This window comes from Harpia harpyja, chromosome 3, assembly GCF_026419915.1.
Source record: "Harpia harpyja isolate bHarHar1 chromosome 3, bHarHar1 primary haplotype, whole genome shotgun sequence".
NCBI classification, from domain to species: Eukaryota; Metazoa; Chordata; class Aves; order Accipitriformes; family Accipitridae; genus Harpia; species Harpia harpyja.
This window is the reverse complement of record NC_068942.1, coordinates 45,490,377-45,516,084: the sequence shown is the minus strand read 5'-3', so window position 1 is coordinate 45,516,084 and position 25,708 is coordinate 45,490,377. Positions and strand designations below refer to the sequence as shown.

Sequence of the window (25,708 nt, the reverse complement as noted above, 5' to 3'; positions counted from 1 at the left end):
GGTCTGAAGGTGGCTGGCATCTGAAACAGCTCGGACTCGCTGGAGGCAACCCGGTCAACCTGCGGATGCTGTGAACCAGGAGCTGACCAAAAGGTGGGAGAGCCCCAGGATTCCTCCCCAGAAGAGGTAAGGGCTGGAGGGTAAAACCGGTGAGAGTACACTCGTAGACCAGAAAACCAGAGCAGTTCTCCGAGTACAGAGCTGACTGCATTGTAGATGGGACCTTTGAGATTTAAATATGTGGAGTGTATAAAGGATGGTCAAGATGTGAAGTTATTTACCTCGTTTTAAACTGCAAGTTGCTTTCTGGAAGTGTTAAGACTGACATTTGCACACATCACCCTTGATTTCTGTCTGCTTGGAGTCACATCATTCTGACTGCTTGTAATTTATATTGCCAAACTTATTCGAGTGTTATTGTCTCTTTAAAACCTCACACTCGGATAGCCTTAGGCAGTTAAAACAATCAGGACAGTGGAGCAGTATCTCTGAGCTAAACCAGAGCAGTAGGTAAAGAGTGGAGGGTTGCTCTCTCTGGTGGTAAAAGCACAGGTGTGAGTTGGATGATGAGGAATCTATTCCTGGCCCTGACAAGCAGTGCAGTCTCTGTACCTGATTCACCAGTGTGTTACTCTACTAATCTTTTTAGGCTCATCTTGCCACTCGCTGGTATCTATGGCAGTCTGTTACACTTCAATAGAGTGGACGTAAAATGCTATCAAATTGGAAGTGTGATTTATATCCTGGAGCGAAACTTTATATTGATCCTGGTAGATGGGCTGGACATTGTGGGACCAGAATGACAATCTCCAGACCCTGCAGCATTTTCAGAGTGCTCTGTGTGTCCGCAGTATGCGGTGTGGTGCCCTAACAGGAGGTTAAGCACAGGTACTCTGATACAGCTTGCAGCAGTTCAGGCTACAGTATTGTTTTCCCTGTTATGGATAAAGTTTCATGGGTAGGTCATGCACAGTACTTTAACTGGGAACTCACTTTGAATATGTAGGTGCTACATATATAAAATTCAGATTCATGTAGGACCTCCCTCCCTCAGCCTATTCTGTCTCAGGGGTCTCATTACCTTCTTACAGTGGTAGTGCCAAAAAGATTCTATGCTAGGGTGTACTCTTGTAGGTATTCCTGCTCTGATAGACACCTGTCCCTTTCTGAGACTGGGGAGCAGACCCAGTCAGCTGCTGAAGGAAAACAGTAGACTTAATTGTGGCAACGCTAATGGTGTGGATAAGCAGGTCAGCTGCTGCCTTGAGCTCTGACTGTGATCTTGCTGCCCATTGTGTAGCTGAATACAGGGCTTCAGTTGGTCAAAAAGTGTCACCTACTGAGCAGTAAAGTCTAGACCAGTGCTGCAAGGTTATGACAAAGCAAGTGTCAGCAGCTTCCTGGGAAGGCTGCTGGTGATGGACCGAGCCTTGGAATGAGTCCAGCCATTTTGTCAATGATGCAGCCATGAGTACTTCTGAAGAAAGCTGTGTCTGGCAAGCGCTCTTGTGTATGGTACTGTTGCTGTGAGTAGAGCAAATGCTGCTTATCGCCTGCCCTCAAGAACCATCAAAGGAAGCGCAGACGTCTCCTATTACTGTTAAAACAAAAACCGAATGCCGTATGGGCACAAGAAAACATAGATCCATTGGCAGCAGAACAAGACTATGAATTATTCATTCCTCCAATGCCTCCTGTATGTTCCATCCACTCAGGCTGTTCAGGATGCTGTCTGCTGGAGATGCAGACAGATCTGCTTCCAAAGCCACGGGGACACGACCCTGCAGACTGTGATCACCACTCCGCTCAGTTTGTCCTCCATGAAACTGGCTTGTGCATTGTTGTGACATCCTTGAGGACACAGAAGTAACCTTTGATCATCCTGTGGGCTTTTGGTAGGAACTCCTGTAACACCAACGAAACGGGGATGTGTCTGGTAATGCCAGCCTGGAATTGGCTGTGAGGTGAGGGCAATGAGTTAGGACCAAGATGGAAGCACTGACTGCTCTGGCCCATTTTGCAAAAGGGTGGAGGGGGGCTGCATCTTTTGTGTAGTATTGCTTTGTTTTTCATAAGAGAACTTATACTATGTCAGTTTGTTCCTAGTTCTGCCTTGCTGAGAAGCGGAAGTGTCATCTACTAAAAGTTCTGGGAGCACAGGCAGGTTTTTTTTTCCTCCACGCAGACTGCTTTAGTGGAAAGGAGTCTATTTAAATTGCTGTTTGGGAACATCTGTGAAATACATAGTTTTTTTCAACTTGTTTACTAGTGGGCATTTGTCTGTGTAATGGTTGTCAATTAGCAGCTGAAGTTGAGAGGCACTGAGGACTTATAAAGCTGCAGAGACTAAATTCTCTTCTGATTCTTCCATGAACTGCTCTGAGCTCAGGTAAGAGGTGCCCAGTGTGGAGAAAGTCTTGCTGAAGGTTTGTTCAGAGGCTGTTCCTCAACATAAAATGCACGTACTTAGATGTGGAGGGGTTTTTACTCTTTTTTTAGCTTTTTTCCCTCCTGCTGGCTGGTATGAAGATTCCTTCAGCCATTTCACATACCCAGGCTGCACCATGCATGCCATATTGCAGACTTTTGAGGATTTTTCACCGTGTTCCTGGTGCATCTTCCAGAGTTGCTCTTGGCTGTCAGGCTTTTGCTGAGAGATACTCAGATTTTTAGTGCAGGAAAAGCTACCTGTAACTAGCAACTGCTGTAGAAATTACGGGCTGCTTAAAGCAAAAATTTAACACTTGCGTTTACAGCTGTCTTGTAATGTGCCCTACCCCATTTTGAGAGCACCTCAAATGTTCTTAAAGAGCTTTGAGGAAAGGAAGTGAACGATACTTTGGTCAAAACAAGACACTATAACTTGAGTCCAGAACAGTTTTCAGCTTCTCATTATGGCAGCTAGCTGGATTTGCCCTAGAGTGAGCCACCTTTGGAGTTGTCCTAGTCCAGAAGCTGAGGGAAGCTGTGGAGGCTAAGATAAAATCCCAGGCTGTGTTTGAAGAATCGTCACTGAAATAAGTGGTGGAAGCATCCTGGGGGGAAGATTCTCCAGCTGGGTTGAGAGGTGGGATAGGTTTCACAAAGAGGGCTCTCAAGGAAGAAAGGTTTGGTCTTGAAGCAGGTAAAACGTGTTTTTCCTCCTGTGGTCTTGACAGAAGTGAGAAGACAATAAACTGGAAGAATAGGTTTTGTTTTTTTTTTGATCAGTGAAACAAGTAGACAGAGCAGGTGGTGGATTTGTGGTTTCCATAGTGATGTAGCTTTGGAAGCTTTTGTATGGGTGAGTTTTGCCCTCACTGCAATCACACTTGAAGGCTATGAGTATTCAGCTTTCCTGCCAGGGAAATGTAAATATACATCAAACATGGAAGTGGCTGAAAATGCAACTGCATGTACATCATTTGTTATGTTTGTGATGTTACCTGAATATGTGGATATTGGGAAGCTCAGCTCCATTGTGGCTTATTTCTCCTTTATCTGTCATCCTGCACTGACACAGTGCATCGGACTTTCGTAATACCACAGTTCTTGCTGCACCAGACAGTGATGTGTTGACCTGTATTGTTTGCTTTCTCTCATCCATACATACACACACATCCCACAACACTGATGCCTGTGACTCTCTGTTCACCCACACTGATTTCAAACATGCACTGATCAAGAAACATACGCCTAACTCTTTCAGGGCATGCTAACTGATCAGAGCACCACTCTGTGAAACCTGGAGAGGTGTAGTTCGTGCTGTTTGTAGCCATCACCTGACTTGTTCCTGCGGGCCACAGAAATGGGCTGCATGTGACATTAAATCATGGTTTATTTTAATGGGCATTTTGAGAGTGTTTTAATAGTCAAAACATATGACCTGGAGGGAATTTTTGCATATGGAGAGCTGCTTGTGACTGTGAATGGTTGAATTTGAGCGCCTTTTTATCGGGCTTTCAAAGTAAGTTAGAGTGCGGAATTTTTCAGCATCTCAGCTGATGGATTATCAGTGGGTCATAGAGGTAGAGGAAGGAAAATGGTCAATGTGAATGCTGGATGCGCACATCAGACAGGCATGTACCAGTCCTGCACACCCACTTGCATAGTACAGTCTTTGTGAGTCATGGGCACTTCTGCCTTGTCTTCTTCCTTTTTACTCGTCCTGCTGCTGGATGCTTCTCTTGCTGTCTCCCTGAACAAATCTCCCTTACCTTCAGCATTTGTTTTGCTTGTCTCATGGATGTAATGGGTCATCTGTTCCTTTTATAGAAAGGAATGTTAATTATTTTCAGAAGGCTAATTTGGTTGCTAATGAGAAGCTCTACTGCAGTAATATTTCCTTTAATTACTCACTCCTAAGTGCTGTACAGAGAAGCTTATTGAATATGCTGTTAAATACAAATGCTTGTATCTGGCTTAGAGATGCACCTTCAGGGTCCCTTAAAGAAATGCTTTGATAAACTTGAGAATCCATGCGACACAGATGACTGAACAAATGAGGCTGGTGCTGAGAGCTGCCTAGTCTTGCAGCCTTTTTGATGCCATGTGAATTCAGTGCTTCTGCAAGCGACTGGCTGCAGTTGCTCCCTCTGTTCCAGTTTTGCTTGAAGGCTTTTGGTGGTATGGGTAACCAATTGTGCTACCTGCCAAACTAACCTATAGTTAGATGCAGGCCTCACACCAAACAGTTTAGTCTAATTAGCCAGATGGCAGCCAGAGGCACAGAGAGGTGGAGTGACTGATCCGAGGTCATGTCACAGATCATGGCAAACCTGGTAATAAAGCAGAGGTTTTGTCTGTCCTGTGTTAGCGCGCTGCACTATTTGGCCCCTTGTGCCTCTCTTAGGGCCAGCATAGCTCACTACAAGACTTGCATCAGTTTGCATGTTGCTCCATGAGGCAGCACAGTTGCTCAACAGCCCCATCCATCTATCCACCTTGGCACTGACTTAGGAAAGTCCTTTTGCTTCTCCATCTGAGTCCTGGCTGCTACTTGCTTCTCTCCTTTTTTCACTCTCTGTTGTAGAAACCTGAATGCCTTTTAGAATTGCTCTGAGAGAGTTACTGTATTCTAGATGATATTTTAGTTTTAGTACTCCCAGGATGAGAGGTGTTGGGGTGGATCTCCAGCATCCCCTGCTTTTTGAGTGCTGAGCTTTCATGAAGCTCTGCAAAAGAGCTTCACATTTTGGCAGCATCCTCTAATGCCCAGTCCAGTTCCTGAGTCCTGCCAGACTCTTGGAATTTACACACTGTAGCTCTACCAGGGAAGATGGTGAGGAAAGGCTGCTGAACGGGGACCATTTCCAGGCATCAGAAGATGCTCCCTATGCTTATATACTGATCAGCGTAGACCCAGTTGGAGAAGAAAGGAATATCTATAAATGTTGTGGATGCAGTGTAAAACTTCATACGTTGTACTGTGCTGCCAAAGTATCTTAAGTGCAGGTGACTCTGAAGAGTGACTTAGGCATAAGAAATACCCAATAAAACTATTATCAGCATGAGATAGCAAAAGTCACCCTCCAGTTCTTTTCAGGAACAGATCTGCACTGCTAGAACAACTTGTATCTGCGCTCCACACACACACGACTGCTTTGGCTGAGGCACATTCATTTAAAAGTTAACTTTGCATATGTAGCATTTAAGTTAACTTTGCATGTTTTTACAGCTGTGGGAACTCTGGGAGATAATGAAGGTACAGTGAAGCAAGTTGGTTAGCTGCAGTGTACATATAGGTTCTAAGTTAGTACAAGCCTATGCACAAAGAGCACACTTGAAAAATGTCAAGGTATCTATTTTGAACACCTTGGAATTGCTATGAACTGTTGTGCAAAGTAGTGGAAATAGTGCTGTTTAGCGTATGTGTAATGTGACGGGTTTGTTGTTGCATGTATCAAGACTAGTTACATAATGGAAGCATATTTAGGTTGTTTTACTCATGGTGGGAGATAAAAACTTAAATTCTTATTCTTCCTACCAACAATGTGTTGCTTAATACCTAGTGATTTTCATAAAAGTCCTTACGTGCTGCAGGTTTGTGTACTTCTAGAAAGGAATGGACAAGCTGACCAGAATGGGTACCTCCAGGACTGTCAATAGTAGATGCATGATTCAGGCAGGAAAATGACAGCTCTTAAGCGTTTTACATAAGCAGGGACAAGATAACATATGGTGCCTCTCTGGTTCCATTTGCTATAGGTCACCTGATGCTCTGTTTGTTGAGCAGACTTTAAAGATGGTTTAAAAAGAATTTAGGGTTTGGGGTTGTTGTAGAGGGTTGGTTTTTTTTTTTGGTGTTGAGTGTGAGCAGTATCAAGCTGTTTTACGTAAAACTGAGGAATTCTTTTCTAGTGTTATCATAAGACAGTTCCCAACACACGGGTGAGAACTAGCATCCTTGTTCAGCTGGCTCTTTGCCCGGAGGCATGAGGTACCTATTGTTGCCTGGAAGGAAAACAAGATAAAGAAGAAATCTGGTTTGATAAGACCTGAAATTACTCTATGTAACCTCAGGTACTTCACTGAGGTGTATAAATCAGTGTTGTACATGCTTTAAGCACCTCTAAGTAGGTACTGGAAAGATGCAGGAATGGTAGGATCAGGAATGCTCAAACTCCACTTTTGTCTCTAGGATGTGTCCATCTCTAGCTATCTTCACAGGCTCTAGTAACTGCAGGTGGGAGCCTACGGAGACAAAGCTTGTAACAAAGGTACCTTTGTTAAGTGGCTGAAATTCGTGAATGAATTTGGGTGCGTGTGTGTGTATGTGAAATGTTTATATGAAATTCAAAAGCTAGCAAAACTGTGTCATGCAAATAATTAATTTGTTAGAATGTATCATGTTGCAGTGATAGTGTAAGGCAGATTTCTTTGAGATTCAGCCTTCAGTACAAATTGCTGTCAGAGGTGTGTTTCAGTCAATGAGAGCTCAGTGCCTGCACAAAGGAGGGGTTTGCTCCTCACTGCTTAACTAACAATTGTGCCTCCTAAAATAACAAGCAGTTGTTTAAAGTATATCTTTAAACTTTTATCTTCAGGAGATGGCAAAATAAAAGCTGAAAACATAAGTCGGGAGTTAAGGGCACCACAAATGAAGAGCTGGGCAGAAAGCCCCTGGCAGAAAATAGTGTGATCCTGGAAAAGCCCTGCCCTGTTTGGGAGCTCTGTGGCCAGTTGTTAACAGGGCTGGACACTCTGGTCACCCCTGGCCAAGGCCATTCTGTCTAAATACAAAAGGACAGTTACAGGGTAGCTAGGTAAAGCCTTAGGCTACAGTTCAACGGGAAGAAGGCACTTGAATTGCCCTTCCATTAGAACGCCTCTACTGCTGCATGAGACTTCAGGACAGCAGGCCTACCTCTGTGGTGCAGAGGATGGTGCAGCTGTGGTTGTTTTCTTTTCTGGTCGTACTTGCCAGGCCCCATGGGGAAACTGAGTCCTTCTGACCAGGTGCAGAGTGCAATAAGCTTCCTCTGACAAGTTGACAGAAGTTAGTGGAGGCTTGGTACTTGACAGAAAGAGAAACTTATTACGGGAGGTGTTAAGAACGAACTGAACTTCATGGATGGGAAGTTGTGGTCTTACCACTTCCTCTTACATGTTTCTGTCCGGTGTAAATGGCTCCGTAGCGCATAGCCTGCTAGATAGCATCTCTTTTGGTGTTTCAGCTGAGAGCATCCTGCGTTTCAAAGGATTTGGCCACTAGGCTGCCATGAGTCTTCAAAAATAAGCCTCTTCTGGGAACCAGGTGAAGTATGCTCAGCTCAGTATTCCTTTCTGTTCAAAGATCAAGGACAATATGGTGTTCTAAGGAGAGGTAATATGTTTTGCTGGGTCAACTGATATTGCAGAGGGGTGGAGGGAGGCAATAAGTTTCAGATACTCAGGCCGTCTTTGAGCTTGAAGCTGTTTGAAGTTGAGTATCAGGTTTGTGTCTCTAATCTGATCAAAGTAGTAAGATCAAAGTTACTGAAAACATAGTCTGGGTCTGCAGTAGCTAATTCTCCCTGGCATGAGCATGTTGCTTGTGGAGCCCAGCAGCGGGGAAAGATTGTGCACATCACAACCCTAGTTGGACAGAACCACTGGGCCACCAACTCCTCCTTTGCACTTGTGTCCCCACATGTTCCTGAAGCCCCTGTGTGACCATCACAAATACTTTTGTAAGGGCAATTCAGAGTTGTGAAAGGTACTGTCTGGACTGTCCAGAGGGACATCTGTGCTTTTGTAAATGAAAGAGAAGTGCTGACAGTGAGAACGTGAACTTTCTGTGTTGTACATTCACATGAGTTACCTGTTCTGGAAGGAGCAGCTTCCAGAGGCAAGTAAAAGAATCCAGAGACAACTCGTGTCTGGTCTCTCTTCTGAGATGGCCAAGGATCTGGGCCAATTAGTGCCTGTGTTTGGGTTATGAGGATGTTTTGTCAATCATCAGGAATTAAACATACATATATGAGAAAAAAAAAGAGCTATGTGTGTTTTGGAACATTTTCTTTTTGAAGCCTGAAAAACAGAATAAATAGGATTCTGGTTTCTAGATCTTCTGCAGCAGCAGCGAATAAGAAAGATGACATGGTATGACATGTTCTTTGAGGCACAGGCTGACTTTCCATGCATGTTTGTACACATCTATGGTACCTTGATTTACTGACACCTGGCCACTCCTTCTGGTAGTAATATTAAGGGAATCTATATCTTACTGTGAAGTATTCTGACACAACTGAAGATGCAAGGAATTAATTTGTCTTAAACTTCTACTTTAGAAAGGTAGGATGTTCAGTTTCATCTAAAGTGTTACTATTTGGGACAGACTCACTTGGAGCCTTCGGTCAGTGACGTGTGCTGCTAGCCCAGGGCTGAGACTGCTGGAGATGATACACAAGAGCCTGTTCCTGCTGATGATCATTCTGTCGGGGTGCTAGTCAAATCATAGCCATGCCCCACGGCAGTGCCAGGTTAGCGGAGACAGGTTTTAAAACAGTAGTCTTCCCTTTTTTGTAAGGGCAAAACAGGTCAATACAGATAGTCTGGCTATATTCAGTCATTTTCTTTCTGCATGCAGCAGCTGCTTGACTTTGGACAGAAGGGAGTGCTGAACTAGAGAAACACAGTGAACTCTGTGCACAGTGTACTCTGCAGAGCAGAGTAGAATTTACTTTTATTAGAACTAAAATTGTGTCTTATATCAAGAGCTGCTACTAATGTAGCCTTCTAAGCAGAGTCATCTGAGACAATAGCAGAGAAGCAGTCTTTACTTACCTTGGCACCTTTTATTATTGGGGTTTTGTCAGTTGTCTGACAGCATATGCAGTCAAGAGTCATAATCTTAACTTTTCTCCCAGTGCTCTCAAGATTATTTTTCATCCCAGAGCAGCCTTTTGGTCCATATCCAACCATTTTCCTCTTTCTCTCCCCATTCTTCTATATTCCAGCAACTCAGCTTCCAAGCAAGACTTGCAAAGAGCACATCTCTCCTAAGCCAAGCATGGATCTGTACTGTCAGATTAACTTTGCCACTGAGCAAAACTCCAGTTCTTTGTTCCAACTGCACTGATTTTATACGCACTGGTGCAGGAAGATGATGTGGCTAACCTGCTCTGATGTAACTTTCATAAGTCTTTTGCCTGTTGCCCTGTTTGGCCACTGAGGGACTTTTTACGTGCCTTTCCCATCTCTTCTGACTTTAGATGTCTTGTTCATACCTGAGTGCTGCCTCTTCTCAGTGATTGCTCAGCAGCTCAACAATGAGAGGAAAATAGCCTCACTTTTCCGGGCCATTTTTCAACCCCATTAAGGCTCCCAGCCAGACTGGTTTGAAGGATTCTGTTAACTTGGGGTTGGTAGCCAGAAGGAGGATGGAACATGTATCCAGATTTTATCTTGTCACTGTAGTAGCTGTGGAAATCTATGGATCTTCATTATTATCTGCTTAGATGAAGTTAATGATTAGGAAACAGTGATGAGTTTAATTCCCTGATATCAACCCCCTACAAGGCTTCAGCTACTAACACACTTAGAATTTTACTTGTGCGTTCTTCCTTGTTTCCTTCTATTCTACAAATACTCCAGGGTCTTTCCATCCTGCTTCTTTTAGATCCATCTTCTGCTCTCAAGGCGAGGTTCTTGCAAGGCTTTCCCCAAATTCTTACCAGCTTTTCCTCTCTTTCTGTGCTTTGGCTCACTGGGTCCTAGAGAAGCCAACACAAATATGGTAGTAATTTTAAGAACCAAGCAAGAAAATTGCTCTGTCTTCTACTGCAGCAGCTGTGTGTGTGGACTCAAATTCAAGTCTCCTTTTATCATTGTGCTTTGACCTTTTGTGACTGTGCCATCTTTCTGCAGCTGCGAGTGGAAAATGTCTTCTATGCAGATTGACAGCTGATAGGAGTGAAGAGGTGAGTAGTATTTTTACCTCCTTGCTGAGTTTAGGATTAGAGTTAGCAGTTCTTAAGGAATTTCTTTTCTAAGGTGGAAACTTAGTTCCTTTTTCAGGTGTTTAGCAAGCTGGTGGTATTAACATGATGCAGTTAAATTCCACGAGTACTGGAGCAGATGTATGTTGGCTGCTATTCACAAGAGGTGGTTTAGAATTTTTCAGAAGGCTGAATGTGTAGATTGGATCTGGGAAAAGAGATGAATGTGAGTGGGGTCTCAGCATGTACCACAGCCATAAACTGCTAGATCTGCAAAGCAGTCTGAAGTTGTGGTATTTCTTTATTTCATGATCTGGGCTACCCTGTGCTATGAAAGATGAATTGCTGGACTCCAGGCATTCAGAAGCATCTGAAGCATCCCTGTGCACATACATACAGACTTTTCTGTCTTAAGGAACCTAAAGTCTTACACTCAACGTGACTAATAAATATAGGCAAGTTTTGAAAATGCTTTCCTGTATTGGAGCAATGAATCTGTTTTACTGGGGAGACTGTTCAATAGAGCATGGTCATTTGGATACATTGCAGTCACAAAAGGAAATGTGGAAGAAGGGTATAAACATAATATTAAATGGATTTACTTTCAGAGGGGCTATGAAAAGCTGGAACTGAGCATGCCCTGTGGAGCCATGGTAAATGATTGGCAGGCTGCAGGTAGGAATCCTGAATCCAGTAGTAGTGTTTGTAAAAGGTCACCTCAGCATAAAAATGAACACGGTCAGAAGAAGCAATTATAGGAAAAGAAAATCCACCCCCTTCAAGTAGAGGGGAAGAGGAGGCAAATAAGCAAATCAATAAGGACAACATATAAACGTGTCTGTGTATCTTTATATATCTATACATCTGTAGATAGAATTAAAAATGATGTAGGCAAAGCAGGTTGATTTACCTTCATTAAAGCAGTTATGTGTGGTCCAGTCCAAATTAGAGTGTGAGAGAACAGTCCAGTTCTGTGATTTGGCAGAGAGGCAGTAAGAAGAGTTGGAAAAGAACCAAGGTGACATCAGCTGTAGTCAGAGGAGATGCGGGGCATCCTTATGACCCAGCTCCCTGGCTCATGAGCTGGAGTGCATGAAGCTGCAGCTGGGAGCACGTTTCGGTTGGAAGAACAGCACTGGGAAACACTCCTGGGACTGTACTTCCATAAGCTGACTGATTGGAAAAGGAGGGAGCTGTAGGACACAGCAGTAAAAGCTTACAGACTAATGCTGAGTTAAGAAATTCATGTCTGAAGAGATAAGAGGCTTCCTTGAATGGCAGACAGAAATAACCTGGCAAATACCGCTTCTATGTGGGGCACAAATGTTGCGTTATTGCTTTATTTAAAAGAGCTCATGAGTGTTCAGCTTACCACCTTTCAGAAGGCTGAAAGTCTCAGTCACATTCCCCTGTGGGAAAGCTGTGGTGCTGCCTTCTTGGGACACACAGCACATAATCAGATGAGTGAGCCTGACTTAAAGGGGAGTCATAAACCGCTAAACATTAGAGGTTTATGGTGGATCTGATGCTTCAGGTTTACAAAAGAGAAAAATGCCAGGTGTGCATAAAACATGAAGTTGGTGTGTTTGTAGTTGTAACCCAAATGCTAAGCTTCCTGATACCTTGAGGAAACAACAGCACTAAAAATGTAAGCCTTCTTTTGCAAAGATGTAAATAGCAATGAAGTACCCAACACAGTGGAGGGGTATGTCTGCTGTGTAGGAGCTAGGCCCTAAAACTGAAGTTTTTGTTGACCTGTTATTCAGGACAGAGAAATTTGACTGGCCTATGAAGACAGATTCACCTGAGTGATGCGCTTACAGGCTGCTGCTTGTTTTTTTCTGAACTGAAATAAACCTGAACAATAGAGTACAAAACTCACCACTAATTTATTTGCCCGTACAATATATTTCCACTGCTGATTACGTACTTTGCAATCCAATGATGGCGTGACTAATCTCCATGGTAGGCTAATTGGTGGGCACTGGTGGGAGAAACTCTGGGAAACTGCTCAGAGGAGCTGCCTTTCCCAGCTGTAGGCATGGTTGACTACTTGAACATCTTGTCAGACATGGTGAGGTAGTCAGTAGTATTCTGAGATTTATCTTCTTCTAACCTTCCTTTCCAGGATGTTTCTACCTCTGAGGACCTGTGTGAACTTGAAATTAAGAAGATGAGGTAGCCACCATCTTGGAGGCTCCACAAGGATTCCTTTGGTGAAAAAGAATAATTTAGCAATCTGAGACTGCTCGAGTTTTCTCCAGCAGGGGTGTTAAGAGGAAACTTGAGGAATCACAGCCTGGCGAATAGCAGATAGCACTTGGAAGACCTGGTTCTTTCACACCTCAGCAGTAGTTTAATGTTAGGAAGGAAAATATAGATACTGAGGAGGAAAAATTATTTTCTGCAGAATTACCATCAAGAGACTTCCAAAAGGGGAAAGAGAGAAGAAAACTTTTTATGACAATTCTTGGGCTGTGTTTCTGAAGGTGCTTAAAAGTGTGCTCCTTCCTGTTTTATCTGTCTTTATGCAGTGTCTTCTGCTTGCAAGGTTTAAACCTAATGCAGCTTAGACCAAGATGCTAGGTTTCTTTATGGTCTGCAGCAGTTCTGTTCCTCCTAGATGAAGAGTGGCTGTAGTTGCTAGCTGCAGGTGTTTACACTGTCCAGTTACCTACTATCAGTTGAATGCTGGGAGTTTATAAAGACTTGTTTGTGCACTGGTGAAGAGTAATACAAGGAGAGGGAAATAGTTCTTTACAGTTGAGTATATGCAGCAAGAATTTCCAGTAAAAGAAGCAGCTAACTTTCTGAAATGCTGCTTTGAGCTTTACCTGCAGCAAACTAGGAGATACTGCCTTGGCTCTGTCAACAGTTCTAATTTTTTTTGTCTTTTTACACACACTGCTGTTCTTCACAGCTATAAGTGACTTGGATTGCCTCAGGGTATTAGTAGACTAGGATTTTAGATGCTCTTACTTCACTGCCTTGATCATAATATTTTTTCTCTGCCAAGCTTCATTTTCAATGTGAAATGTGTTTGGATTTTTTGTCAATTTTGTTGCCAAATCTGGCTTTCCTCCATTGCATGATGATTCTGGCTTGTTTCTGCAGATTGTTCAGAAGAGCTGGGCTAAGCATATTTATTTGTTACTGATACTGACCTCTGTGAGTTGTCCAAATCAATTTATTATTGGAGTTGGAGTGGACTGGTGTATTTACTTTTCATTTTGCTTTGGAAAGAAGATGGGGGCATTTCCTAAGAAGGAAAAAAAAAAACCCTTTTCAAAAGAGAACTATCTGACATTCCAGACAGCTTTAAGAAACCATGTTAGATGGGTGACACATAATGTCTTGACCTTAATGTTGTCTCTTCTTTATGTCTGTTGGCTCTCTAGTGACTGTGGAAAGGATATTGGCTATGGCAAAATCTTGTAAACTCTCAGCATGTTCTCAGGATAAATTCTCTCTCTCCATTTATCACTCTGTTTTGGGTTGCTTTTTCCTGGTAAGCCATGACATGCATTATGTTCTTTGAACGTCAGATTTGCTTCAGTCAGCTAATACAACATGTTAAGCTCAAGCTTTCAAAAACAGCCATGAATTTTGATTGCCACTGTACTTGAATGCATGGTTTGAAATGAAGGGGCCCAGCTCCCGGGAGCTTATGAGTCTGGCAGTTGCCCGTCAGGGAACTATGAGTGCTCAGACCTATGCCTGAAGTCATGGGCTGTAAACTTGCGGCAGCTTTTGAAAAATGGGTTCTAGGAACTCAATTCTGCTTTCATGGCAGAGAATGAAGTTAACCTGGGCTTAGTGTCCAGGTTAAGATAACGGTGAATCCAGCAACCGAGGACCCAAAACTGGAGGATGGCTGATACAGATTCTCAGGGCAGGTTGTGCCCCACTGGACATGCCACTTCCTTGGGGGCAAACCTTCCGTAGTGCTGGCCTCCTCCCTCCACAGTGTTAGTGGGAAGTTCTGCCTGCTCCTACAGCAGGGTCCTGGCTTCAAAGTCTCTGCTTTGTGCTAGGGCCACTTCAGGGGCACTTGGGCCCTTGCTGGACACTTGCTTGTTTGAGAGCTGTAGTATCAGCAAATGTTGGGGACTTGGGGCAGCTTTTCCAAACAGGGGACGGCAGCAGGTAAGGCACAGGAGTCTTCTAGCAGCAGGCTTGGAGAAGGACATGACCTTACCTGAAAGGGATGCTGGGGAGACTCGGGGATAATACTTCTAGATGCTGAGTTTGGACTCAGTCATTCTTCACAGATTTGTCTTGCAAGTCTGCTGCTTGCTTGACTCTTGAGGGGTCTTAACTTCTGTCAAGAACATAGGAAACATCTCTCTTGGTCACTAAACAGCTGCTGCCTTAATTTGTTCTGCATTTGTTCTGCTTTCTGCACTCCTACTGCCATTCACAAGATCACATTAAGTCAGAAGACTATTCTTTAAACTAACAGTGTTTTCATGTTTTCGCTTTGTTCTCTGAAAAGCCCCCCCTCTACACTCCCTCCTAAGAAAACCCTACCTTTCTCCTTCCCATTGTGAAATAGTGCCTTCTGGGCAGCCCACACACAGGCATTACCGATAAGAACTACACTTCCCCATCCCTTTGGCTTAGTCTGGTAATTGGATTAATTTCATCTCCTTTTGTTGTCATTCTTTTTTACTGTATCCCAATTCTCTTTGGAACAGATTTGAAAGATAGGCAGGGATCAGAGGCTGCCAGCAGGTACAGAGTGAACCAGCCAAAGGAACGAGGAGTGGTGGGGAATGATGTGCCTTCTAAGGGAGAGGAGCTAGAGATGAAAATGAGGGGAAAATGCAGATTGGAAATGGACTGTGCTTTCTTACTTGCAATACGTGGTGGTGTGGGTAGAACTCCGAGGAAGCGAGACAACATGCATCCTGATGGAGATGGAGCCCAGAGAGAGAAGGAGTAAAACCAGATGATTAATACATTCAGAACTGACCAAAATCCCAGGGCTCCAGATCCATCCTGAAAGCGCTAAGAGTAAGGAATGGACATCAAGTCTGTATTTGGAGACATCTGTCTGTGGCATGCTTTTAGCTTCATTGCAGGGCTTGATTAATCGATCTGCTGGAACTATTCCACACTTCAGTACAGTCGAAATTCTATTTTCTGAGTCACAGTTAATTGAGGCTTTCGGTTACCTGAAGGATGACTATCTCCTCAGAGTTATGACTTCAGCATATAAGTACCACTAAGACTTTACTGCATAAATCTTTAAACACTGATGAACTAATGTCTTGGGGCCAAATCCAGCACCAGTGTTCTGTAAATCTTTATTCCTAATGTAAATGTGACATTTATATGAAAATGTTGAAGCCGATTTGCAGCACATTCATTGAATGTTGTCTGTGATTGCAAAGGCATGCTCATTTGGTGTTTACTCACAGGCAAAATGCAAAATAAGGGAGGAAGAATTATATTTAAAAAGGTATTGCCCAAAAATGCATGTCAATTTTTATCGACACATCCTTGTATCTACTGCATTCTTTGTTAAAGCAGAAAAGCAGATACAGGTCTGATTCTCCCAGTCTTAAGGAAGAACACAGTAGCTACAATGATGTGCCAATGAAATTAATTTAAAAAGTAATGAAGAATGGTTACTTTTACATAAGTTTGGGTAAGAAGGGTCTGGCGAAGCAGAATATCATAAGCGGTATAGCTTATGGTCAGGGAGTGGCAGGTGCCTTCTACTTCAGAGCTCTCTGCTGCTTGCAGTCCTGTCGTTGGGAGTGACTGAAGTATCCTACGGAAAATATGCCTCCTCTGTCTGCAGTTACTCTTTCAAATTAAAAAGTAATTATGACATGTAACATAGGGTTATAGATGTATCTAAGGCATTTCTTAGAAATATGAACATGCATGTTATAAAACTAAATATTAGTAAATACTTCAAATATGAATTTGTAAAATAACTCTGTGCCCTAATTTTTCAACTGGCAGAAACAACCGGGCACTAAGAATAAGGAACTTACTGCAGTACTTCAAGTTCACCTGTGGTGAATCAAGTAGCTGACAGAATTTATAGCCTCAGGCCATCACTAAGCAGGGGAATTGTCTTATGGAAGTTTTTTGTTTGTGTTTTTCTTTTATTAGCACTTCAGAGTTAATTCAGAGTATCTTCATAAGGTCTCATTATACCCATCCAGAGGCTGTGAGCCTAAATAATTCTGCTGGAGTAGAGGGAATAGAGACAATCCGTGAGAGTCTTTTTGAAGCACAGTTTGGCTTGGTAGCAGGGAAACAGGCAGAAAGCCACTGCAAGGGAAAGCTTTGAAAAAAATGAACCAGGCAATGCTCAAGAACTTAATTGGGCATGAATATGACATGCACTGATGTCTCCCCTGCAGTGCCTGTGTGTGACAAATCTGCCATTATTTCTTGGTCTACCATCAACCCATTTTCTGATCACTTGCCTCTTGCCCGCCTGGGCTGTGTCACCTGCAAAACCGAATGTGAGTATGGAGGTGCTCCTCTTGCACAGAAGGATCTTGCACGTGAAGCGGGGCAGTCTGGGATTTATGTCCTTTCTCCTTACTTGGCCTGGTGCATCAGGTTTATCTGTATCTTACCTCAACCTAGGGGATGATTAATATCCATTTCAGAGTTGATATTCTAAAATATAAAAGTATAATCTTTGTGTTGTTACAATACTATTTTCTTGCAGCCCTAAGTCAGAGTTCTGCCCTGATCCTCTGAACCAGATTTCTGTAGAGAAACACAGTCCTTCATACGCTTCCCCCTGTAGGGCCCGTGCTTGTTCACTGTAGGTGGAGGGGCTCTTGGCCCCTGTGTTGCCAGCAGCGTTATCTGCACAGGCAGGGCAGCTGGGGAAAGGACTGTGTGTTCCTCCGAGGCCCATGTGGGGTGTCTGTAGACTTGCCTTTTTTTTCTATCAGCAAGCTGGAAAAGAAGTTTCTACTGGAGAAAGAGGGAAAATTTCTGTGCTGGTTTAGCTCAGGCTTCCTCATAACATTGTATTAGAGGAACTATTTCTACTTCAGCATCTTGAAATATAATTTGCTGATGATGGAAAGCATTTTCATAGCTTTGAATTTAGAAGCTCCCTGTTTTCCACAAAACAGCACGGTGTGAGCAGCCTCAGTACAAGCATGGCCATCCATGTGCAGTCTCCATGACTTGTTTGCTCTCTGCTGAGGCAATTGCGTAGGTGGCAGCTGTGTTCCTGGTTTTCCGGAAGCTGCTGCCCATCCCACTGTAACTACCTCAGTGATGAATGTCATTTGTTTTCCTCAGGAGACTGAATAGCTAGCGTACATTCAGAGCTTTTTGGTCTGTATTACTGTCACTCCATGAAAAGTCTTGCATCACCAAGTTCAATTATCTACTTGAGGCTTTTCACAAATCTGCATCTCTTACTGAATCCAGTCTTGGCCTTCTGTTTGAATGCTTTTCCCACTAATGTCTTGCAACTACTTTTCAGCTTGATCCTTTTATCATGAATTGCTGCCCAATAAAACAACACTTTTCTCCTTCATTTCCCTCTTGAGACCTTCTCGTGCTGTATTGCCTACCAGGCACCAGCCCATTTGGTATGGCTGGGTAATAAGATGCTTGGGAACAGCTGCAATTTTAATTGTTTTGCAAATGCTCAAGTGACTTGTAACCATTACATTGTACAGTCCCCAACTTGTGCAATGATGTGCTGTAGCTTGTTGTAGTCTCCCTAGGTATCCTCCATTCCATTCTATGTCTTACTGTGTACTTTTTGTTTTATTTTGAATGAAATATTTTACAGCAGGAGCTGTGACTTATGGATTTGCTTAGTGCCTAGCACAGTGGAACCAGTTTATGTTTGGGCTACCACAGTTTGGCATCTGCCTATCTTGGGATGCTCTTAATCAGCAGGCAGCCTGTGAGGACTCTTTCAAGCATAGTGTAAGAAGGAAGTTCCCATGGAGGTTGGGGTGACTGGGAACGTGACAGTAGAAGGCAAATATTGAGACAGTATCAGTGCATTCATGCTTGTCTCCCTGCACTTGTGGTAAAAGGCTCAGGTTTCAAAAGAAGTCAACAGTGGTCTTTGCAGTGGGTTAACTTGTATTGTAGATGTTGTCCTGGACCTGGTCTAGATTCAGTTATTAGAATTCTAGTGTGGTGACTAAATATTTTGCAAAGTGTAAAAAAGAAATAGAGAATAAATAGATAATTATTAAGTATGTGGTATAGAAGCAGGAAAGAGAAATCTTAATTGCATAGAGGAAATACTGGGGGGTAGAACAGGACGTGGCTTGTTGGATATGTTTCTGTGAGTCTTTGGCTTTGGCGGGCAGGTGTAAGGCAACAGAAATAATTGGTGAGGGAATCCTTGGAATAAGAAGAGAGGGACTGAGAGGGAAGGACCTTCTGTGCATTTGATCCAACTTTGTGAAGAGGTTTTCAAAGTTACAAGGAAAACCTTACAGATAGTACTGCGTACTTAAGATGTTCCTAGCTAACAGTTCAAATACATTTCATGTAAAGCTGTAGAGCAAAGTGCAAGGACTAAGGACCGCAAGTGAAAAGCTTAGAAAAGGTTACTGAAAAGAGTGGAAAACCATACAATCCCTTGGCGGCTTAGTAAAAACTTTACAATAATTTTCTTTCCTGGAGAATGACATTCCGTATTTCCTCAGTGCCTTACCTAGCAATAGGTATGACTTCTAAGGCCTCTGCATCTTTTGACGTCTGCCTTCTCAGATATGAAAAACTTGTCCCTTCCTGTTGCAGCCATATATCCCCATTCTGACAGAAGATACCTACAGTCCATTTCCTTCTTACTGCTTTTCCTGACTCCTGTACCTCTGACTATTGATTTGTTCTTGAAATTATGTGAGAATAGAGGAATGATAGGAAGATTCAAACTCCTAAGCTTATCAACTGTACTGGCAAGTAATGTTACATTGACAAACTCTCATTCTCCTCACGGAGAAAGTTTGCAGTGCCCTTACCATCAGCTTCTTGTGGACCGTGTGGAGATACACCCCCTGCATATTTCTCATGTGCCGCCTCCACTGCTGTCTTGCAGGGTCTCTTGGCACTGAACTGTTAGGAGACATGAGGGAATTCCTAGTGACTCTTTAGTCTTTCACCCACAAGCTCATAATGTGCTGTTGACCCAGATCTGAGCATCTGATGATAGTTCAGTGTTGTGTGTAAAATGGATTGTGCCACTAGGAAATGGGTCTTTGTTCAAGTACCCACATCATATGAACTGCCAAGACTTTGGTTGTTTGGGTGTCCATTTAAGAGAGGAGTGAACAGGTCATGGATACAGCTCTGTCCTTTCCACTTCCAAGATTCCCCTGTGAATATTCTGCGTATCTTCTTTATGTTCATTATTATACATCCCTTTTCATCATAAACATTTCTCTTCTCTCATCTCCTATCAGAATTTCAGTCATACTGCATGTTAATACTTTGTTCAGAGAGGCACTGTGTTTATAGGTCAAGGCAGGAACAGACTCTTTCCAGACGGCATTGGAATGACTGCAGGTAAGGTTAGCGTGGTCCTTTCCTAACACCTTGTGCCACAGAACAGACAAGTGCAGAGCAGAGAAGTTAAATAGTGCCTGATGAAGAGTCAAGAGAAACCCAGCTTGAAAGAGTAAGTTTCTAAGAATGAAAGAGGTCAAAATCACCCTGTGGTCTAAGTCTGTAAGGCTTCAGTAAAATTATGCTTATCATCAGCTTGGGCCAGTGACTGTAGTGTGGCAGAGCAATGATTTGAAACAGTTCAGTGATAAGCAAATTGTGCCCTTTCAAAACCTCTTCACCAAGCTTCTTCCTGTAGAGACAATTAGAGTTTGTTCTCATTTCCTATTTATCATGGCTAACCACCTCTCTCTGTGCTCAGCTGTTCCTTTTTATTCTCCTCTTTTGTGTTTTGCTGTCCTGAAGCCAAATCTGAATGGATTTCAGTGGCTCTCTTGTGTGTTTTGACTTCATATCAGGCAGTCTGACACCATAAGAAAATTATTTTCCGAATCTTAGCCATACAATGCATGAGTTCTTTAACAGAAGAAATAACAGTTCAGCTGAATAATGAATGCAAGGTGTGGTGTCTGAAAGTGTAAAACCTCTGAAATTTTCTCCTGTTCCCTTTCTGTAGCTCCCATCAAAGCTCAGTTTTTCACTACAGTAAACATTTTTTGGTATAGAAACTGTAGATGACAGCTGGAAGGGCCCAGGTTTTCAGTGCTGTGTTCATCTAATCTATTCCATATCGGAAAAGTAGGGGACAGTGCTGTTTCTTGAAAAGAGCAAAAAGGTGATGGGTGCTCCTTGTGAGATGACTCTATTTTTCTACTGATTTGCAACCAGTAAGTTCTTTGGCAGCCTCACCCCGGCAAAGCCCTTGTACCTGTCAGCTCCCTCCTTGCCACCAATGCAATACCAGCTGCATCCTGCTTCTCAGGCAGAGCAGTGTACGTTGTCCAGACCCATTCTGAGACTCAGGGCCTGGTAAGGTGCCACCTTTCCCCAGGACTTAAAATTTGCTGTGGTAAAAATGAGATGATTTAAAATTCACTTCTTTCTCAGATTTGTCCTTTGTGGATGTTACGAGTTTGTGTGTGTATCTGGGAGAAAAGGACTTGTGACATCCTCGCTGACTCCTCTCTCTCTCCCCCCCGCCCCCCTCTTCATTTCAGAGTGCCTGCTGGGGTGTGTGCAGAAGAATGGCTGCGGCAGAACCTCTGACCGCTTTCTCCCGATGGTACCTCTACGCCATTCACGGCTATTTCTGTGAGGTGATGTTCACAGCTGCCTGGGAGTTTGTGGTCAACTTTAACTGGAAGTTCCCAGGTGTTACCAGTGTGTGGGCGCTCTTCATCTATGGCACCTCCATCCTCATTGTGGAGAAGATGTATCTGTATCTCAAAGACAAGTGTAACATTTTGGTGCGCTGCTTCATTTACACACTTTGGACATACCTCTGGGAGTTCACCACCGGCCTCATCCTACGCCAGTTCAATGCCTGCCCATGGGACTATTCCCAGTTTGATTTTGACTTCATGGGCCTGATCACCCTGGAGTATGCCATCCCATGGTTTTGTGCTTCTTTCATCATGGAGCAGCTGGTGATCAGAAACACCCTGCGCTTACGATTTGATGAGACTGCCGAGCCGGGGGCCCCCACCGTCCCCGTTGCCTTGGCCAATGGCCATGTGAAGACTGATTGAGCAGTGACTCAGAAACACACTTAGCAATCTGAGAGAGCCCAGACCTCTACCACAGACTGTCAGCTCTGGCTCTGAGGTACTGCTCCTTGCTGTATGATAAGATTCATAAACCCCATTTTTCTGATGGGGGTGTGCATGGGATATACCAGAAAAAAATGGAACCAATAGATTTTCTATGGATTTTACTCTTTGGGCTCCAAGGACCAATATCAGTTACTTGTTAGTTAGGTAATTTCTGATTTTAACTTATTACAGATGAAAGCAGTCCTTTTGCTTACACTTTTATGTGGAGAAAGAAGAAAGAGAAATGCTACAGCGGAAATGCATCCAAGAAGAAAAAACCTAATTAGTGGATGGGCATGGACACGCCAGCTAAGTTAGTGATTGGCTTACTCCATTAGGCAATATTCAGGTGCTTGCTTGCAACCAATACCTCCCGTGGGACCTGAGATGCTGCAGGAACAAGGAAAATCCAGCTGCTGTTGAGAAGAACCTAAGACTGGCAGTCTGCTGGGGAGGTAGATGGTGTTCCCCTTGCGAGGTCCCATTGGCCTCTCCCCAGGTTCTTTGTTGCACCATGAAATAATCTGGTGCTGGACATCTTGCTGAATTTATACAGATCTTGTACTTTTTGAAATCTCAGTCCTGATACTCACTAGAAATTTTTTCTTTTTTTTCTTTTTTTTTTTTAAATAAAGGCCTTTTTTGCCGAGTGAATTTTACCATAATCTGTGCAATCTGAATCTTGGCAAAAGGCGCAAGAAATAGCGTAAGTCTTCCCATCTCTTCTGTCCCCCTAAAGCAAACCTTGCCTGAGGGTCTGCTGCAGATTCCAGCTCTCATCTCAGCCGTGCAAACCTTGTAGCAACTGTACAGGCCACAAGAGTTTTCGGCCTTCCTTCCCAGGGATTTCTCTGTTTCTGGTGGTTGATGACTTAGGCTGGCTGCAACCTTTTGTATTTGAAGGTCAAAACCTTCATGTGGCTAATGTAGTATCCAGGATTTGGTCCTCTGGCACCGACTCTCACCTTCCTTCAGCACTGGCAGGTCTTGGCTCAGTTCTACCCAGTGTTCTCAGTGTATCAAGAGGATTTGCTTTTTCTTCCCAAATTCTGCTTTAAATAACCATAACCATATTGTCATGACAATAATTGGAGGTAGCAAGAGCTATGCCATGCTGCCTGATATATTATTAAAAGAAAAAAAAGTGAAAACCCCTCTCTGAAGAGCACTTCTTCATGCTCTGCCTGAGTGAGGCTTTGAGTTAGGGTGCGAGAGCAGCAGTAGAGAGGTGGAGCGGGAGGGAGTGCTGTGGCTCCATTGTAGAACTACCTGCACCAGGGACAGTTTGAAATTTAACCTATTGGGGACATTCGAGGAATACAGGGAAAGTTGCAGTGCAGGGAAGTGCTCGATAGTGGCAGCCACAGGTTCATAATTTGCTCTGGCAAGTCTTGGCTTTTGAAGTTAGCAACAAACACGGAGCTTCCACCTGTCAGGTGTATCTCACTCCTAACTGATTTATGGGGAAGGTTTGCTGTAGTTGCCCTGTAGGGCCAAGTTAATTTTAGGTGTTCTTCCACCATAGTCAACAGAGCTGCACCAGGGATCAATCTGGCTTGAAATGCAAACGTGTTGTAGGATTCCACTCTTATATTAGAAATGGCCGGGCTCTTTCTGTGTGGTTCCCCTGTCTCTGGTAGGGAGTGCTCAGCTGTGAACCTGCTCTTTGCCCTGGGGCATCCATTCCTGAGGGGAAAAGCACTCCTGGGCCCTATGAGGGAAATTGTTTGTTGGTTCTGCTCTTAGGAAGGCAGTGTTAATCCTTTTTTATATCACACAGAGTGCAATTATTTTATTCCTCCCCTCCCCCTTCTCACACGGCATCCGTTGCTGGCACCGGACACACGAAAACACTGGTGGCAAGGCGTTAATCAAATCTGCCCTGGGGTATGCAGTGTCTCCTGAAGCACCCAGAATACTTAGGTGGGTATTTAGAGTTCCCTTTTTATAGCTCATTAAATTAAAAGAGAACAAACACTGGACAGATTTTTTTTTTTTTCATGCTGTGATGCCAGTATTATGAAATCAGAGGAACAGTATGTAGTTTATCAGCCTTGATGGTCTCGGGCGTGTAGACCCAGGCAAAATAGTCACCTGATGCTGTACATAGGGGAAAAAAAGAGATGAGATCTGTACGTGGGATAATGTAGATGAGCTCTACTGGATCAGAACAAGAATTGCAAGGTGCAGGTGGGAGTTGGGATCTCCCCATTTTTGGTTCTGTCAGGGTCACCAAACACAGTGTCTAAAGCTGGGTTATCCTTTCACAGCATAGCTTAAGTGTGGTGTCGTGCTGCCTCCTACACCACCCCTGCATCATCTGAAACCCTCAGCTTCACAGAAACATCCTTAGGATCCCTACTTTCTCCTTAGCTGTTACAAAACTCTTTAAAAGGGTTAAAAGGAGTTAGCAACATGGTTTGGTGACTCCCAGCTGCAGCTGGGACTGGAGGAGGAGTGGCTGTCCGCAGAGCTAACTGGGTGCACAATGACAGTCATGTGTCTCGACTTCAGAAGGTCCCCACTAAATGACACTGGTTTTGCTCAGTGATGTAATATTTAGATGCTCAAACTACAGAGGGGTTTCCCAGCAGCATCTAGTGTCTTATTCCATTATCCTTATTGCCTGTGCCATTGTAACAGCCATCGTAGTCTGCTTTCCACTGATGTCTGACATGAACCACCCAGCTATTGCATCCTCATAGAGTGGTAATTTATACCCAGAAGTGCACTTTACTTGCAGCTTGCACACCAGAAACAGAAAGGGGCCCAGCAAATTCTTAAATAAATTGAAATAATTATACATAATACCATGTACCTAATGCAGCAGGATTAGCCAGACTTCTCCTTTCCAAGCAACGTGGCTGCAGTCAGAGCTTTGTTTTTTCTGCAAAATCTCTCTTTTTAATACATGTGATGCTTCTTATAACATCTTACAGAAGTGCCCAGAGCACATTACTGGGGTCTTGGTGGCAGCTCAGCAAGAGCTTGGGAGCTGGACTAGAGTTATAGAGACATTTACATGAAGAAGAAAAAAACGCACAAGGCCTAACGTTTGTTTGTATGTGTATCTTCCTCAGTAGATTAAAGTTGCCTGTTTTGAGTTCACCAGCAATAAAAAAACCTTGTGATTTATCTACCTTGTCCTAACTGCAGCAAGAAAAGAGTGGCCCAGCGCTGCTTTTCTTTTCTGGGGAGTGATGGGTGGTGGGATATGGACTTCAATTACCCCAAGGTTCCAGTTTTGCCTCCCTTCTCTTGCTTATCTCTTGTACGGTCCACCCTAAAGGATCTCAAAGTACATGATGAAATAGAGTCCGGTGTCCTGCGCACAAGAGGCAGTTCAGGCATTACTGTGATGTCTGTTCATATTCCAGAGATCTTGCCAGAGGGAAATGGTTGATTTAGAACAGGACTGGACTGTGTTTCGGTCTTTGGTGTTACAGTTGAGAGAAATGTGTATGTATGTACCAGGTACTATTGTGCCTTTGGTCTGAGTGCATTATGTAATTAAAGCAGAATAATCCAATCAAGGTTTTGCTTGACTAGCCCTGCGACTATAAAAGGTAAAAAAAGACTGCAGGGCTTTAACTGCTTTGGGAATTAGGAAGCGGGTGACTGAAGTCCTCCTGAGTTCAATAGCATTGCTCTGCTGCTGACTGGTTTTCTGCAACCTGCACAGAAAGAAAGGGGATTTCTTCGTTTGTGGGAACTTCTGCCCTTTCTGTACTATGAATAAAACATGAGCCACCACTAAGATGTGAACTGAAACTGAATGTTTTTCTATTTTAGTTTATCTTGGGCCCTGAATACATACAATATGCCCTGTATTCATGGGGGAGGTTTGCAGACCTGAGTTCTTCACTTCAGTTTGTCTGCCTGCAAACTGCAGCTGAACCACCTGAGAAGGAGACTACTCTTTTTCCCTTCCTTCCACCTCCTGCCCCAGGGAATGGAGCAAGCACTGCTGCTGCCCAGGGGCCGCAGTGCCACTCGCTATTTTAAGCTAACAGAGGTTGGTCTCCACTT

At 43.5% G+C, this 25,708-nt stretch overlaps 2 protein-coding genes across 12 annotated transcripts in view; both read left to right on the top strand.

The window, feature by feature from the left end:
- TMEM229B (transmembrane protein 229B) lies at positions 1 to 25,450 on the top strand. 2 transcript variants are annotated; one of them, XM_052782391.1, is made up of 2 exons: positions 1 to 126; positions 21,086 to 25,450. In XM_052782391.1, the coding sequence occupies exon 2, from the start codon at positions 21,113 to 21,115 to the stop codon at positions 21,614 to 21,616; it is 504 nt and encodes a 167-aa protein (XP_052638351.1). In that variant the 5' UTR covers positions 1 to 126; positions 21,086 to 21,112; the 3' UTR covers positions 21,617 to 25,450. The 2 variants fall into 2 exon arrangements, with proteins under 2 accessions (XP_052638351.1, XP_052638352.1); XM_052782392.1 differs by lacking the exon at positions 1 to 126 and adding an exon at positions 2,267 to 2,389.
- RAD51B (RAD51 paralog B) overlaps positions 22 to 25,708 on the top strand; it is a 489,201-nt gene continuing 463,514 nt past the window's right edge. For all 10 annotated transcript variants that reach the window (XM_052782386.1, XM_052782383.1, XM_052782387.1 and 7 more), the window contains exon 1: positions 22 to 126. The gene's annotated coding sequence lies outside the window, so the exon portion shown is untranslated. The remainder of the gene's footprint in view (positions 127 to 25,708) is intronic.

Coding starts and splice junctions, on each gene's coding strand:
- TMEM229B (XM_052782391.1), top strand. CDS start 21,113: ATGGCTGCGGCAGAACCTCTGACCGCTTTCTCCCGATGGTACCTCTAC.